Source organism: Bos javanicus, chromosome 13, assembly GCF_032452875.1.
Source record: "Bos javanicus breed banteng chromosome 13, ARS-OSU_banteng_1.0, whole genome shotgun sequence".
Lineage (NCBI taxonomy): Eukaryota > Metazoa > Chordata > Mammalia > Artiodactyla > Bovidae > Bos > Bos javanicus.
The window spans coordinates 25,425,763-25,439,688 of record NC_083880.1 but is presented as its reverse complement, the minus strand read 5'-3'; the positions used below and the strand labels follow the sequence as shown (position 1 = coordinate 25,439,688).

Genomic DNA, 13,926 nt, shown 5'->3' with positions numbered 1-13,926 from the left:
TTTCTCAAACTATTCCAAAAAATTGCAGAGTAAGGAACACTCCCAAACTCATTCTCTGAGGCCACCATCACCGTGATACCAAAACCAGACAAAGATGCCCCAAGAAAAAGAAACTTACAGGCCAGTATAATTGATGAACACAGATGCAAAAAAAAAAAAAAATACTAGCAAACCAAATCCAACAGTACATTAAAAGGATCATACACCACGATCAAGTGGGATTTATCCTGAGGATGCAAGGATTCTTCAGTATCTGCAAATCAATCAGTGTGATACACCACGTTAACAAACTGAAGAATAAAACCGTATAATCATTTCAATAGGTGCATAGAAAGCTTTTGACAAAATCCAACACCCATTTATGATAGATGCCAGTAGCAACCTCCCCTAACTTGAGACAAACAAGAATGTTCCACAGACATTGTTAAAATGTCCCTAGAGGTCAGGAAGGGAACAAACTTGCCCGAGAACCACTGGTTTATACTGACTGTCCCGTCAGTAAGGACTGACTGTCCTCTCCAGGCCGCAAAGAGAAGGAATGATCACAGGTCTGATTTCTGGAGGGGGTGCGGGTGCACACATGTACTCATCTCTTAGGGTACGTCTCCCACTTCAACAAACACACCAGTAATAACATCTTGTCTCCTGAGCACATCAATAACCCCACCCTAAACAGATGTGTGCATTCCTTCATTTTGCCTGTTGCTCTGACAGTAGAAACCCCTGCTAGTAGAGAAACAGGAAAAGAGCTTTGATTTGAAGAACCACTAGGTGGCAGCAAGTGGACAGCAATGCCTGTGCCAGAACCTTCAGTGTGGGGCAGGCAGCAAGTCGACAGACTTCCAGTTATGAGGACTAGAAGTCCTTGTATAAGGGCTATAAATATAATCAACACTATAAATAAATAACACTATATAAACACTATAAATAAATTAACACTATAAATAACACTATAAATATAATTAACATTGCTATATGTTACTTATGAAATTTGTTACGAGAGTAAATCCTAAGAGTTGTCATCAGAAGCAAAAAAAGTTTTTTGTATTTCTTTAATTTTGTATCTATAGGAGATGATATTCACTAAACTTACTGTGGCAATAATTTCACGATGTGTGGAAGTCAAATAATTATGCTGTCCACCTTAAACTATATGGGGCTGCATGTCAATTACATCTCAATAAAACTGGAAGAAAAATTTAACTGGCAATTCTATAAAAACATTAAGGCTATATATTTTTTAAAAAGAACTTTTCAAGAAGAACCTTGAGACCTAGTTGTAGACAGCTGGCTGTCACAGACCCATTTCAGACAAATAACAGCTTTACTACCTCACGGCGGGTGATTGTCTATAAGTGCAGGGACTAAATACAAATTTGGAGTCTATTTTTGAGATGCTGATGAACAGTAGTCAAATTTATTATCTGACTCTCTAGACTACCACTGAGAAGGTATTCTAATTTTAATCAGGCACACTGGGTTGGCATCTGATTTGACATGAGCTACAGCTCAAACATCAAAGAGGTCAATGAGGATAACACTCCCCATCCTGTAAGCTTCTGGTGATTATAGTCATGGAAAGAATTTGAAAGTTGCTCCCTTACAATCCCATTTTGGGACGTTTATGCTTTCCAAAAAAACAAGAGAATTACCCATCTACAATGGAATACTACTCAGCCACAAAAAAGAATGGAATTTTGCTATTTGCAGCATTTACATGTGGGTGTGGAGGGCATAATGCTAAGTACAACAAATCAGAAACATACTGTATGCTTATCATTTATATGTGAAATCTAAAAAATTCACAAACTAGTGAATATAACAAAAAAACAGTGGACTCACGGATACAGAGAACAAACTGGTGCTTATCAGTGGGGGCAGCACAGGGGATTCTAGTGGGAGAACAGGAGGTTCAAACCACTGAGTGTAAGACAGGCTACAAGGATGCACTCTACAACATGGGAGATATGCCAGTATTTTGTAATAAAACTAAAAGATTTTAAAGTATTTTAAATATTTAATACTTTAAATATTTGAGTTTCACAAAGCCATTTTAATTTTTGTGAAACTCAAAAAAACACAAACAGGAGAACTACCAACACTAGAAGAACCCACACAAATGACTCTTCATTATACTAAAAGGTGAAACTGTTCTATGATGAATCTTCACTGCATAACAAAACATACATTAACATAACAGATGGGCCTGCCCCGGTGACTGGGGCGTAATAAAACTCTGCTTATTTCAGTAGTGCGACTTGATAGATGTTTTCAATAAGAACCTCACAGAAGATGGGTCGCATTCAAGGCAGCATCTTTCATTGTGCATCAGACATACTTTACACTGAAATTCTTCTTTTGTGATTTTAACTACAGTTGAATAATAGGAGGATAATTTTAGCGCTTTGTTATTTTGGCTATTAGTTTTAATTTATTGAGATTAAATTCAGACTTCCCATTTATCATTGGGTTGTGCCACTGGCTCCTTTTAATTTGATGGGTTGCCAAGCCCTACAGAACAGTGCGATGCTTCCAAAGAGACTAATAAGCTCAGTTACCTGATGACTGTTCAATTTCCTGAGCTCGGATGGAGGGCACTAGTCGAGTGTCCACGGATATCCAGAACCAGCCAGAACTAGGTGCTCAGTAAAGAAAGAGTCTGAGAACACCGTCTAGCAAGGGCCGCCTCCTTGGCCAAGACAGGCTTGCCTTTCAGGCTGCACAGCTATGCCCGCATCCAGGGACCGACTGCAAGGGCCGGACTCACCACAGCTTGCGGACGATCTTCTCCTCTTCGTGCAGGTACTTCTGCCTGTCCTGCTCCACCAGGACCCGCTGGCGCTGCACAGGGTCCTCCAGCCTCTTCATCGTCTCGATCACCTTGCTGCTGATTTCCTGCTCAGCTTTCCTCATCATTGCCTTCAGCAGCTCCTGGTTCTGCAGCTGTTGGACAAAAGAAATCACTCTCCATTAACTCTTGCTGGGCTGCCACGGGGGTGCCAGGGCACCTGGCAGGCCCCAGGTGTGGGTCTGGATACACAGCCCCATAGCTGAGTCTTTGTTTATTTCACTGTAAAAGGGAAGGGAGCACAGACTGTATATAATATTGCTGCTTCAGCCAGCATCCAAGTTTGAGTAGCCAGCTGACAAGCACACTTTCACAAAAAAGTAGTCCTTGTCTGCAAAAAAGTAGTCCTTCCTAAATTCTGGATAGACATACAGACAACGGGCGTGAAATTGCACATGTTTTCATAGAGAGAGCCAAGAGTACCAGCTCTGGAGCCAAGCAGACTTTGAGTCAAACCCTAAACCTACTCCCAGATGCACTGAGAGACTCTGGGCATGCTCTTTATCTCTAAAGACGGGGGCATTCATCTCCCTTGCCTCTTCTACTCTGAAAATTAAACGAGATACTGTTTGGTATAGGAAGGTACTCAACAAATGTTGGTTTGAGTGTGGACTATTTCAGCCCATCAATTAAATGAATATCTGTGTCCCTCTGATTAATGGGTCCATGGACCAAATACCATGTAATTACAGACCATCACAACATAGTACTTGAGAGGGTGGGGAAGGGCAGGACTGGGATTTGGGAGTAGCAGATGTAAACTCTCATGTATAGGAAGATAAACAACAAGGTCCTACTGTGTAGCACAGGGCACTATGTTCAGTATCCTGTAATAAACCACAATGGAAAAGAATACATAAAAAAGAATGTATGTATATAACTGAGTTGCTTTGCTGTGTTTACAACAGAGATTGGCACAACACTGTAAGTCAACTATAGTTCAATAAAAAAAAAAAAACCCTCCAAGCACAGTACTTGCTGTTGGTGGTGGCGATGATATTTGCAGACGAGCCCTAAGGCTTTTGGCAATTAACTGATCTCCCTGGATTATACGTAGGCTGCTTGCCTACATAAGACCACAATTTCCACATAATTTTCCCAGGTGGTTTCCAGAGTACTCTTGTTTCTCACCCCAAAGTATAGGATGTGTGAGTACCAATCCAGGCTTTACAAAAATCGAGCCAAACATTTGAATCCTGTTTCCAAAAAGGTGTTACGTGGCTCCCTGGGGCAGGACAATTTTCTGACAGCACGTACATCAAGTGAGCTCATTCAATTAGCCTGAAAACCAGTAACTCTGTCATACCTATTATATTGTATCTGAAGTTCCCCTGAAATTTCAATTAGCTGTTACTGTTTCCTTCGTTTTGTGGCTTTGTAGACTGTACCACCTCACAGGAGGGACTGCTCTATCGGCTGTCCATCATCTGTGCAAACAGAGAGGAAATGCCATCTGACTGTGTCACCACCTGCTTGAAACCCCATCATGGCTTCCATTTTCTCTGAATAAAAATAAACCATTTCTGGGACTTCCCTGATGGCCCAGTGGTTTAGACTTCGCCTTCCAATGCAGGGGATGCAGGGTCCATCCCTGGTCGGGGAACTAAGATCCCATATGCCTCATAGCCAAAACACCAAAACATAAAATAGAAGCAATATTGTAACAATTCAATGAAGACTTTCCACATTAAAAAAAGAAAAATTCAATATGGACCAGCCCTACAGAACCACCATCATGTTTGAACACCACCATCATCAACTGTCCATCCAGAGAAAGACAGCCTGAGTTCATTTCCCAGTCTTCCTAATTAGCTCCCAGTCTTCCTAATTAGTTCCCAGTCTTCCTAATTAGTAGCCACGCAACTGTGGCCAAGTTATTAATCTCTCCGTGTCTCTCCAAAACAAACAGAAAGGGACAGTAGTAGTTTGTATCTCACAGAGGCGTAATGGAGCTTCGTGAGGTGATAAAGTGCTCACAGTCGTGCCTGGCACCAACTGAGCTCTCAGTGCAGATGAGGTGCAGTTATCCTCCCTGCAGTTATCAGGGAGGATAACTGTGGGGGCGAGACCCAGGTTTTGTCTGGGAGTGAACCAAAAAAAAGCGCCACCCTTGGGTTACCTCCTCTGAATGAATCATGACCGTGCTTTCACGCTCTCCTTGCTAATGCTTTTTATTGAGGTCTTAAAGACAGTTGGTTGCTGAAAGGCAACACGTTTGGAGGCAGCCCACAGACAGCAGCTTCCGGCCATGCTCTCTGCAGCGATGGCTCTGTCCGCAAGGCATGCAGAGGTCTGGCCCTTGCCCACATCACCAGCCTCCTATCACTGCAGGCAGCTGGTGCGCTCTCTGCTCCAGCCGCAGGGCCATCCTCTCTGTTCTTCTGACAGCCTGACCCCCTTTCCTTTCTGCCACAGGGACTTTGCATGATACTCCCTCTACCTGGTTAATTTCTGCCTTCCACAGAGTCTCCAGGACACCATGCCTGGTACATAGCAGGCACTCAAATATGGAGTTGGCCACAAAGTTCATTCAGGTTTTTCCACCAAATATTATAGAAGAACACAAATGAGATTTTTGGCCAACCCAGTATTTATTGAATGTGTGAACTGAGTTGGTAATAACAGACAATGGAAAATCCACAATTATTTGCCAGATGGTAGAAATGCGAGGTGACCCATGGCTTGGCTATGTTTTGAGCTCAGTGCTAATGCTCAGACTTGCTCTGACTACAGTTGCTAAACAGATAGAGTAAACCAGCTGTTATCAAAATGGCATGCTCAAATTCAAGGCCATGTGTCAAATCCTATAGACCTATTTCCTTTGGGGGTTGAGGGTTAGTGGTAATGGGTACGTAAGGGATAAATAAGAAGATGATTAAATGTGTCTAAAAGTGACCGATGCCTAGGTCCATTCCTGAGAGATTCGGATTTAACTGGTCTGAGATGTAGCTTGGGCACTGGGAATTTTTAAAAACCCCTCAAGGACTTCCCTGGTGGTCCAGTAGCTAAGACACTGTGCTCCCAATGCAGGGGTCCTGGGTTCAATTCCTGGTCAGGGAACTAGATCCCACATGCCACAACTAACAGTTTGCATGCCCCAACTAAGAGATCCCACATTCTGCAGCTAAGACCTGGTGCAGCCAAATAAATAAGAAATGGAAGATATAAATGTAATAAAAAAAAAAAAAAACCACCTCAGATGATTCTAATGTGCCACCACAGTCTGAGCACTGTGGTCTACTAACACTTTGATGGGCAGATGACATCACCGTGCTGTGAGCTGAGGGGCACGGCCCTCCCTAACCCTTCTGCACAAATCTCGCAGACAAGCTCCAATAAAATTACGGTCCAATCATCCGTGGATATTGACAGTGGCTATGAAGCCACAAATTACTGCTAGAATATTTCAAATCCTTGAAATTCCAAAGATGGGAGAAGTGAAGCCCTGAGAAGTGAGGTGACTTGTTCAAAGTCAAATTCAACCCAGTAATTTTCCAATCACCGTCTACCAGGCAGCAGGGCCTGCTGTGCTCCCGCACCCAAGCAGCTTCCGGCGCAGCAGAGGAACCCAACACACATTCAGTGCTTGAATGACAACACAGTTGGCCCTTGAACAACACAGGGGTGGGAGTGCCTACCCTCTGCGCAAACATCCAGGTATAGGGACCTCGCTGGTGGCCCAGTGGCTAGGACGCCATGCTCCCAATGCAGGGGGTCTCGGTTCGATCCCTGGTCAGGGAACTAGATCCCTCATGCTGCAGCTAAGAGTTTGCATGCCAGAACTAAAGATCCCACGTGCCACAACTAAGACCCAGCACAGCCAGATAAACACATATTCTAAACAACAATCCGAGTATAACTTTCCAGCCTGCCCTCCATACTCACATCTTCAGATTTAATCAACCTCAGATGCTGAGATTTCCTGGGTGGCTCAGTGGTAAAGAATCCACCTGCCAATACAGGACATGCAGGTTCAATCCCTGGGTTGGAGAGATCCCCTGGAATAGGAAATGGCAACCCACTCCAGTATTCTTGCCCAAAAAATCCCACAGAGGAGCCTAGTGGGCTACAGTCCTTGGGGTCACAAAGAGTTGGACACGACCAAGCAGCTGAGCGCACCCTCTGAAAACCCAGAGACATATCAGAGGAACACAACTGCATACAATATTCAAGTTACTCAACTGGTAACAGAGTCAGATTACGCTCAAATTATTCCACTCATAGTGGAGGCAGGGAGAGATGGGCCTTGAGTTCCAGGCTGTATGATCCTCCCGCCCAGAAAGAGTGCCTTAACCCAGAGAGAGGGAGAAGAAACATTGACTTTCCCATAGCACACAGCTGGTGAGCGGGCAACAGTAAGTAAAATCACAGAGGAATAAAGACACGCAGAGGTTCTTTTCTACTTTCCCTGGGCCCCCGACCCTCCCTGTCTGGAGTTCTGAGCTCCTAGTGTGTGCAGAGAGCAGTGCTAGTGCTGACTACCGCTGTATGTAAACAGACAACCAACGAGAGCCGAGCGCAGCACAGAGCCCTCCTCGATGCTCTGTGGGACCTAAACGGGAAGGAAATCCAGAGAAGAGGGGAGCTGTGTCTACGTATGGCTGACTCACTCTGCTGTACACCAGGAACTAACACAACATTGCAAAGCAATTGTACTCCAATAAAAATAAAAAAAAACAAACAGTGCTGAAGGCAGGATGTGTGTCACCATCTCTCTCTAAATGCTTCAGATAAATTAGCCACCAGCACTTCAAATCATTACATTTAGTTTTTCTGCAGGGATTCTAAATTTCAATTTAAAAGAACTCTATTAAGATATAGTTTAGGACTTCCCTGGTGGTCCAGTGGCTAAGACTCCACACTCCCAAGGCAGGGGACCTGGGTTCAGTCCCCGGTCAGGGAACTAGATCCCACAGGCTGCAACTGAACATCCTACATGCTGTAGCTAAGACCTGGTGCAGCCAAATACATTTGTTAAAAAGGATATGGTTTACAAGCTATAAAATATACGCATTTTAATAGTGCACAGGTCAATGAGCTTTGACAAATGTATACCCTGACGAAAGCACCACTAAAAATGGAGACAACATTTGTTCTCACCCTAAAAAAACCCTTCTCAGCACTCTGCACTCAATTTCCCGACCCCCAGCTCAAGGAAACCACCCACCTGCGTTTTGTCCCTTAGATTAGTTCTTCCTGTTCTAGAATGTCACACTCATGGAACTGTACACTGTGAAACTGTGTGCGTCTGGCTTCTTTCCTTCAGTATATTGTTTTTGAGATCCAGCCATGCTGTTTGGAATTTTAGGGCCTCATTCTTCTTCATGCTTAGTGCTTTTCTATTGTATGGGTTTAGTAAGTTGTATGTACTAACATTTTAATGTTTTTACATATTGACTTGATTCTGATCTTACTTACATTCACTTATTTCTGGAAGCATCTTTTTTCGATTTGATATTACACAATCCTGATTGTGAAGTGATTTGTGAGCAATGCCAATTATACTTTTAACTTTTCCATCCATATGCTTTTTCCTTTCTTTTTCCAGCCTTGTTGCGCTTGCTAGGACATTCAGTACGGAGTTAAAGAGAAGTAAGAGGAGGCTTCTTTGGCCGTGGTCCCGATGTTATGGAGAATATGGTTGTGTTTCACCACTAACTATAATGTTTTCTGTAGGATTTTCAGACATCCTTTATCAGGTTAAGGAAGTTTGCTTCTACTCCAAGAGTGCTGAGTGTTTTTGTCATCGGTATTGAATTTTGTTTTATGTTTTTTTCTGCATTTACTGAAATGATATGATTGTCTTCTTTATTCTGCTAAAAGGTCAAATACATTGAATCATTTTCCCCCCCATATTAAAACCATCTTGAACTCCTGGGATAAAATCCAGGATAATGTATTATCCTTTTTATATATTGCTGGATTCAATTGCTAATATTTTGTTAAGGATTTGTTACATACATTTCCCAATGCCGGGGGGCCAGGTTTGATCCCTGGTCAGAGAACTAAATACCACATGCTGCAAGTAAAATGTGGTGTCCACAGATAAATAAAAGTGTATGAACTAAACACTGAAGGAAAAAAGAAAAAAGACCGAAGCATGGCCTTTCTTGATCACTACCAAATGCCCCGGGTGATTAATAAAACCTCTCTGTGCTTGCTGGTCGAGGCATGAGCATCTCCCAGAACTGTGTGCGCTCTGGGAATTTCCCGGCCTACAGCCCCCTGCTTTGGGCCTGGATCAGTGGTCTTTCACAACACTCGTGCTTGGCCTATTAGTCGACGATGGATCCACAGACTGACGTAATTCTTTCTCCGCAGAGTTTCCTCTCGTTTGGCACTCGGCTCCCCAAATCCTAGCTGCATCCGCTCCTTGCCCTGAGCTGGTCATGTGGTCAGTGCTCTGCTGGGTTTCTCTCTCTCTGTGCTGTGATCTAAGAAGCGTCAACAGACAGAAAGCTGAGGAAGACAGAAGTTTTGTCTCCTTTCCTTTCATTCTCTCAAGGGTCACACTCCTGTGCTGTCTGTTGGCCGATGCTGAATAGAGTTATTTCATGCATTTATTTTTCGGTATTCCAGTTGTCAACAGTAGAAGGGCAAGAACAGCTGTAGTTATCCCTACATCTCTAGAAATTTCAGTTGGTTGTAAATGCTGTGGCTTGATGATTTTATAAAACTACTCAAAAATAAAAGTTAACTGGACCACGGGACTTCCCTGGTGGTCCAGTGGCTAAGACTCCGCACTCCCTGAGCAGGGATCGAACCTGGGTCCCCTGCATTGGGAGTCCCCTGCATTGGATCCCACATGCCTCAACTAAGACCCAGTGTAGCCAAACAAATACATAAATATTTTAAACTTTTTAACTGGATGAAATAAATTATTTCTGTCAGCTTCCCTGAGAAGGTAGGAAACTGCCTAAATCAAATTCCACTCACCTCAAAATGGACATGTGCCTCACATACTCATCGTGAGTTCTTGGGTAAAATCTAAGACTATTCAGCTTGCCAACAGTGTGGTTTAACTGAACTGATTTTGCTGTCTGGCAGTGACAGCAAACAGGGGCTGTACAATGCATTGGGAAGTTTCATGACAGCCAGACCCGAGAAGGACTCCTGACCAGGAGTTTTTCCCCTGTTAGCTCCCCGGGCTGCAGGTGTAGGATGCCTGCTCACCAAGCACACGGTATCTGGGAGCTGTGCCCCGTCTTAGCCATGCCTCGATATTAGGCATATCAAGGGCTTGATACATCGCACGGTGGCCTGACTGTCATCTCCTGTGCTGGTTCCATTTGTTATTTCTGCCTGCTGGGGAGAAATAGGTCTGCTCAGTATGGGCCAACATCCTGCATGCTTTTCTCAGGGACATACATTCCCACGACCGTTGTTTTGATTGTCAGAAGATAAATGAGACCCTGGCACACTGCTATGAGGCACTATCTTATAAAAAGACACCTTGTGATAACGGTGCTGAATTATATCATTTCAAGTGCAAAGGCTCTGTGTCCTGCTGTGTTTCTTCTTTATGTTGATGTGTTACCTCCTCCCTCTCTTGGGAACAACACGGTCAATTCTCAGTAGTCTTAAAAATGGAACACTGAGTTCAGAATAATCCAATTTTTAATTTATCAAGAAGCAGGAGGAAGAGATGAGAGACCAAGAAGAAAACTGTGGCAACTGGAGAAAGATGTATCCATCTCAATGTCAGGCCAAGTTCAAGTTCACAGAACTTGAGCCCTCTCTTCCAGAAACATCTCTCTCCCCTTAGCCCATAAAGAGGGGCAGAACAGCAGTCACTCCTATGGGTACTGGATGACCTGGGTGAAACCTAAGGATTGTGGCATTTGGGGACAATGATATAGCTCATCACTTTTTCCCTAAATCATACCAGAAAGGGTAATAGACCCAAATGATCACCTTTTGAAGGGCACATTTGTCAGGAGCTAGGCCTTCCCCTGTCTTTTTCTGCTGTTTTCAGCTAGATGCAGCTCCTACCTGGGATGGGACCACCACAATACAGAAGGTCCATGTAGCTCTCATCAGTTATCAGTAAGTAGAGAACATGTCTGATTAGTCTCTGGGAAAGAGGTACATTGTTTAGAGTTAGGGCTTTGAAATCACCAAGTGTGGTGTTCATGCGTACAGGGTATTTCTGCTTCACTCCTTGTGACAGCTGACTGAGATGTCAATTTCCATGTGGCATCTCAATGGACTGCTGCTGCTGCTGCTAAGTCACTTCAGTCGTGTCCGACTCTGTGCGACCCCATAGGTGGCAGCCCACCAGGCTCTCCCGTCCCTGGGATTCTCCAGGCAAGAACACTGGAGTGGGTTACCGTGTCCTTCTCCAATGCATGAAAGTGGAAAGTGAAAAGTGAAACTGAAGTCACCCAGTCGTGTCCGACTCTTTGAGGCCCCATGGACTGCAGCCTACCAGGCTCCTCCATCCATGGGATTTTCCAGGCAAGAGCACTGGAGTGGGTTGCCATTGCCTTCTTCTCAATGGACTAAGAATTCAAAATGTCTGAGAGCAGTACTTCTCACCCTGGAACATTCTAGAGTCACCAATGTCTGGTCTTTGATCCACAACCAATGAAGTCAGACTCCGGCAGTGGCACTCAAGTATTCGAATTTTTCTGCAAGGCTTCAGGTGATTCTCATGGGTAGCCAGAATTAAGAACCGTTCTCCTAGACTGAAAATTCACATTAGCCTGGAGAGCAGGAAGACGGGAGCAAAGTTCCCGTGGTTTTCTTCATCATCTCAGGCTCTTTCACCTCCCTCGACATTCTTTTTGCCATATTTAAATCTACACACCCCACGGTGTCTGCATCAAATTTCTACTTCTGAGAATAATCCATCAGTTTTGCAAATGAAATGCTCACACAGGCTATGCCTGACAGTCTAGGATTTTCCCATTGATTTAATTATCTAATTATTGGAGCCGGCTGCCAAGCACAAAAAAGATTTCATTCGTTTTCGCTATTTTATAACACAGTTCAAAGAACATTTGAATTTCTAATTCAATTTTTGTTCTTTTGAGACTGTTCCAGAGTTTCGGAGCTCTCTAATGATAGCTCCATTATTGGGCTTATAATCACTGTGGGCTTGCACTTCCCTTTTGGTGTATAATACATGTGCTGAGGGGGAATTGGTGCTGAGATGCTGCGTTATTCTAAACTGGTTTGGTCTCAAACAGACTCCTCTGAAAGCTGATGGAGGCACAGAGGATACAAAGACTGAGGCAGAAACAAGAGCATCCAGGTTAGGAATCAAAATGCTTCTCTTTCCCTGAGTGCCTGCACTTTAGAACCGCACCAGCATCTCAGCTCAGGAGCACACCTGGGGACTTCCCTGCTGGTTCAGTGGTTAAGATTCTGCCTTGCAATACAGTGGATGCTGGTTCGATCCCTGGTCAGGGAACTAAGATCCCACATGCTGCAGGGCAACTAAGCCCGTTCGCTGCAAGTACCGAGCCTGCGTCACAACTAGAGAGTCCGTGCTCTGCGACAAAGGATCCCACGTGATGCAACCAAGACCCAGTGTGGCCAAATAAATATTTAAAAAAAAAAAAAAGGAAAAGAGCACACCTGCTCCATGTTCTTTACCCCAAGAGCGAGGAGAGCTGAGCAGCTCGGGGGCAATGAAGGAACCTGAGTAATTAAGATCGCGACCCGGAACTGACTATAACACTTCTTTGTTTGAGAAACTATGATTCTGCAGCTGAGCCTCCTCAGTTTAAGGGTTACAAGGAGTGGCAAGTTGTGGGAGGTCCCTCCCCGGCTCCTCAAACCGCGCCCCCAACCAGAGGACCAAAACACTGCCATCCACCAGCAGGGTGACGCCGCCACCCCATACCTCACGGCCCCCGCCTATCAGATTTGCCACACTTCACGGCAATTCCACCTCTGACTCCACACCAACAAATGCTCACTTTCGAAAGCAGTAGGAACTATCTTGCAAACGACATATTTAGGACTTTTTTTTCCCTGTGAGAGTCCAAATGTTTAGCCACTAAGTTGTGTCTGACTCTTGAGACTAGGAGCGCACAATTTCCAATTTGACCAGCAGGTGGCAGTAAAAGGCAGATGCAGTGCAAGACAGAGGCTGAACCTCCTTAACCACCAGCAAAGAACCCAGGAGCTCACAGACACTTGCTGGCCTGCACATGTGCCCTCTGGCCCGCAGATGATGAAATAATCGATTTTTAAATTACCTTCCAACACTTTTAGAATGAACTTATATATTTTATATAAAACATCTATGTGTCCTGCGACTTCCCTTTGGTCCAGTGGCTAAGGCTTCGAGCTCCTAATGTAGGGGGTCTGGGTCTGATCCCTGATTGGAGAACTAGATCCCACGTGCCAAACTAAGACACCCATGCTACATGCACAGTCACTTAAGTCGTGTCTGACTCTGTGACCCCATAGCCGGCCAGGCTCCTCTGTCCATGGGATTCTCCAGGCAAGAATACTGGAGTGGCTTGTCATTTCCTTCTCCAAGGGATCTTCCTGATGGAAGGATAGAACCCGCATCCCTTAGGTCTCCTGCATTGGCAGGTGGATTCTTTACCTGGGAAGCCCAAGACTCAGTGGGGCCAAATAAATACTAACAAAACAAAAACCTCTATTTCCAGATTCTCTTGAGATACTGAAACATCTAGAAACACTGGACTCTCATTTTACCAGGTTAAGAGCTGCCTGGAGTGGAGTGGCGACTGTCCTTTAGAGGTGCCAACTCGCCACTCTCCCTCGCCCACTCGCTTGCTTAGTTACTGCCTGTTCACTGTGGGCACTGAATTGTGCCACCCTGTACACTTCATTTCACTGCAAAGTGTCTTAAAAACAGCAAAGCAAGGAAAAGTGAATGCAAAGGATGGGGAACTTCCCCTGCGACATGACTCAGGGAGGAATGAAGTAAACTTGTGTGGGAGGTCTGAGGGGTTTGGGATGCTGCTGGACTAGCCTTTGGAGACCCGAATGTGAGTAGTGTGATCTGTGACAGGGCTCAGGGCAGGCTCTCAAGCTACCTTCCCTTCTGTTAGTTCTCCCAGAGGTAGAGGACAAGGGGAAATCACGGTCTTAGC

General features: G+C 44.6%; 1 protein-coding gene across 25 annotated transcripts in view; it reads right to left on the bottom strand.

Annotated features, from left to right (window-relative positions):
* Positions 1–13,926, bottom strand: part of KIAA1217 (KIAA1217 ortholog) — a 527,643-nt gene that overhangs the window by 31,741 nt on the left and 481,976 nt on the right. For all 25 annotated transcript variants that reach the window (XM_061436005.1, XM_061436020.1, XM_061436019.1 and 22 more), the window contains one exon: positions 2,768–2,943. In XM_061436005.1, the coding sequence (XP_061291989.1) occupies positions 2,768–2,943 (176 nt within the window). The remainder of the gene's footprint in view (positions 1–2,767; positions 2,944–13,926) is intronic.